Raw genomic sequence first — 3,750 nt, forward strand, 5'->3', positions numbered from 1 at the left:
CCAACGCCCGCCGCCCGCCGCTGGCACGGCGCCGCCCACACCACCAAGGCTACCGCCTGGAACCCTAGGTCCGCTCCCAGGGAGGAAGCGTGACCGAAGACCTCGCCGCCACCCTCACCGGCGTCCACATGGAGTTGCCAGGGCTACCTCCGGCAGTGGCAAGGGGAGAGGCGGAAGGGGGGGGGGGATCTGGATCACCCTCGAGTCGCCCTGGGGGATGCAAGGGAGGTGGGGGAGGATTCGCGGATGTTTCAGATAAAACTTTAGTACTGAATTAGCAAATCCGATTAAAATAGAAGTAGGGGAAAGCTGAATATGCAAGGCAGGATAGAATAAGCTGCGCCATTTCTTCCTTCCGTCTCCCTCGGCGCGCACCGCAACCAACGGGCTCCATCCCTGTACGACGCACGGCATCCCAGCTCAACTGTGGATATCCATCCCGGCTCCCGCCCCCCGCACCATAAAAAACTCGCCGGCGTCGGCGGGCTCACGTCAAACCGCCCTCAATCTCACCGTGCGGTCGCCGCCAAACGCGAACTGGCAGACCGCAGGCGCCCGGCCACGTTGGCCAGATCCTCCTATAAAGAATGGAAATCCACCACAACCACGAATCGCCACTTTCTCCAGCAACAGTGATCCCCCGGTTATATTTCTCACTCCGAACCACGCCGCGCCGCTCTAGCCAGCTGCACCCTCGGCCGCCATGGCCCGCCTCGGCCTCCGGCGCTTTCCGCCGCCGATGCTCCTCCTTCTCCTCGCCCTCTTCCTCGTCGCGGCGGCGGCGGCGGGGAAGGGAAAGAAGAGGGGCGGCGGCGGGCTGCGGTTCCGGCGGGAGGGCGGCACGTTCAAGGTGCTGCAGGTGGCGGACATGCACTACGCGGACGGGCGGAGCACCGCGTGCGAAGACGTGCTGCCCGAGCAGGTCGCCGGCTGCTCCGACCTCAACACCACCGCCTTCCTCTACCGCGTCATCCGCGCCGAGGACCCCGACCTCGTCGTCTTCACAGGTCCGACCCCCACCCATCCTCCTCCTCTTCCCTGCTCTGTTATTCGATTAATACTCCGATTGACTAGTGATTCGTTGGTGTCATGCATTCCTGGTTAATCCATGAGTTGGTGGAGTAATCCCCAAAGAATTAAGAAATCTGAAGCACGAGCTGCACTGAAATTGGGTCTGGGCTGGGCAGTCGCTCATCCGCTGGGGTTTCAGTTAATCGATTGGTCTGTCCATCCAGGACCAAGATGAAGATGAAACTGTCTGATTGATCACGACTGCGTCCACATGGAGCTAAAACACAAACAGGAAAGATACAAATGTAGCCGCCTCTGTGATTATCTCCAGGTTACTGTCTTCTTTTCGTCGTCTTGTTTCACGGGCGATCTCGGTGATGTTTCCAAGGCTGCAAATTTAGCAACCTATTTTTTTATTATCTTTTCAGAAACACCGAGATTACGGCATGTGCTAGCGATGATTTGTGCTACTATGCATTTGCAGTGATGGTGATTGCATACATAAGTTTGCTTTCAGTCATAGCAGGGCCATCTTAAAAGTTAAAAGAAAAGTCTTTCCTCTGAAAAATTGTGCATAGATAGAAGGGGCAGCCCGGTGCACGTAGCTCCCGCTTGCGTAGGGTCCTGGGATCACTTTGGTCTTTTGTACACAACCTTTCCCTGCGTTCTACAAGAGGCTGTTTCTAGGACTCAAACCCGTGACCTCTTGGTCACATGTGCATAGATAGCATGGTTCAAAGAAAAATGTGCATAGATAATTTCAACCTCAGTGTTTATTGGGCAGGTGACAACATCTACGGCGCGGATTCGACCGACGCGGCCAAATCAATGGATGCAGCAATAGCTCCGGCCATTGCCATGAACCTTCCCTGGGCTGCTGGGATTGGTAACCATGACCAAGAGGGTACCCTGTCACGGGAGGGCGTGATGCGACACCTTGTGGGCATGAAGAACACTCTTTCACGCTTCAATCCTGAAGGAGTAGAAATCGATGGCTTCGGGAATTATAATCTGGAAGTTGGTGGGGTTGAGGGAACACTGCTGGCTAACAAATCAGTGCTCAACATGTATTTTCTTGACAGTGGTGACTATTCTACCGTGCCATCAATCCCTGGTTATGGCTGGATCAAGGCTTCGCAGGAAGCTTGGTTCCGGAAAACGTCTTCGAGCCTCCAGGTGAATAAGTTAGCACTTTGTCACCATCTTGGTGTGATACTGAGTAGGTGGATGCTATTTTGCTATCAGCAACAACACAATAATTATCTGTTGAACCATATTAACTCTGCAAAATATTGTTGCTATTTATTCTCAAGACATAACTCAAGAAATTCATGCTATTTGAGAATAGATGATATATCAGTTTGCTGTTACTGCAGTTCCGAATACTGTTGGTTTCAAAATATTTTCTGGGTTAAACTGAATATAGAGATTTAAGAATACCAAGTTGTTTCCGTGACGACACTAGTATGGTAATCTCATTTTGTTGGTGCTGTGTACATATGTTTGTTACAAGTTAAAATAACAAAACTCACTGTAAAATGCAGAAAAACTACACGAATGAAGAACCCAGACAGAAGGAGCCGGCACCTGCTCTTGCGTACTTCCACATTCCATTGCCGGAGTTCAGCAGCTTCACGGCATCCAATTTCACAGGAGTGAAGCAGGAGGGCATCAGCTCGCCGTCAATCAACTCGGGCTTCTTTACCACCATGGTGGAAGCTGGAGATGTGAAGGCTGCCTTCATAGGACATGATCACTTAAATGACTTCTGCGGGAAGCTCACTGGTATTCAGCTGTGCTATGCCGGTGGGTTCGGTTACCATGCATATGGGAAGGCCGGGTGGTCGAGAAGAGCAAGGGTGGTGTCTGTGCAGCTTGAGAAGACGGAGACCGGAGAGTGGCAAGGAGTGAAGTCTATCAAGACATGGAAGAGGCTTGATGATCAACACCTCACCTCGATTGACTCTGAGGTCCTGTGGAACAGAGGCTCTAATGGTAAGACACTCACATATGCATGAGCATGATGCTATTTCTAGCATGCATAACAGTGCTCTTATGATATTTGGATGGATAATAAATGGTCCTCTCTCTTGTGGATTATGATAGATAGTATGAAATTACTGTACTGATCGAACAAACATGTTTTCAAAACCAAAACTTATGTAAGTGTTGCTAATTGGCAGGGAGGGGCAGCAAGGATCATGACAGAAGCTGAGTTCAGGATGGGGACAGCGAGTGAGTGATGCGTCCTACCTCTGCTCATCATGTGTGCTGTTGGTGCTCAGCTTATTACGGAGTCCGTAACCGTGTAAATGAAACAGATAGTACACGACATGTATACGCAAGTTCTCAGAGTTGTAATTTTTCACGTCATGAATAAAAAGGAGGATCATGGATTCAGTGTGATTCAGTACATATCTCACTCTTTGCAAATGGTCTCAGATGTCGAAAGATAATGAGAATACCGATGCTAACGAGACCTGTATCTTCTCTCATAAGTTTATTACTTGCAAGGGTGTTTCAACTGTTGAGTAAAAACAAGAACCTCATTGATGTGTTTCTAGCATCAACATAGATCTCACCTCCACTTCGCCACCAGATGCATGATAAGTTGGACGCAAACTGAACCATAATGCATTACCTGAGTGACAGGTTCAGAGGACTGAACTGCCAATTTCTTCAGTAAGTTCGAATTCAGACAACAAAGCAGGAAACTTTTGGAGCACAAAGGGGAGAAAC

At 50.0% G+C, this 3,750-nt stretch overlaps 1 protein-coding gene across 1 annotated transcript; it reads left to right on the plus strand.

The window, feature by feature from the left end:
* The first annotated feature begins 442 nt into the window (after positions 1-442).
* LOC125510113 (probable inactive purple acid phosphatase 29) lies at positions 443-3,426 on the plus strand. Its single transcript, XM_048675202.1, has 4 exons — positions 443-1,007; positions 1,796-2,187; positions 2,556-3,006; positions 3,195-3,426. The coding sequence occupies exons 1-4, from the start codon at positions 704-706 to the stop codon at positions 3,224-3,226; spliced, it is 1,179 nt and encodes a 392-aa protein (XP_048531159.1). The 5' UTR covers positions 443-703; the 3' UTR covers positions 3,227-3,426.
* Positions 3,427-3,750: the final 324 nt, after the last annotated feature.

The sequence above is a fragment of the Triticum urartu genome, chromosome 5, assembly GCF_003073215.2.
Source record: "Triticum urartu cultivar G1812 chromosome 5, Tu2.1, whole genome shotgun sequence".
Taxonomy (NCBI): Eukaryota; Viridiplantae; Streptophyta; class Magnoliopsida; order Poales; family Poaceae; genus Triticum; species Triticum urartu.

Bases quoted from the DNA above. Each gene is read 5' to 3' on its own strand.
- LOC125510113 (XM_048675202.1), top strand. From the start codon at position 704: ATGGCCCGCCTCGGCCTCCGGCGCTTTCCGCCGCCGATGCTCCTCCTT. The intron at 2,188-2,555 runs GTGAATAAGTTA...TGTAAAATGCAG, and splicing joins AAACGTCTTCGAGCCTCCAG to AAAAACTACACGAATGAAGA. The intron at 3,007-3,194 runs GTAAGACACTCA...GCTAATTGGCAG, and splicing joins GTGGAACAGAGGCTCTAATG to GGAGGGGCAGCAAGGATCAT.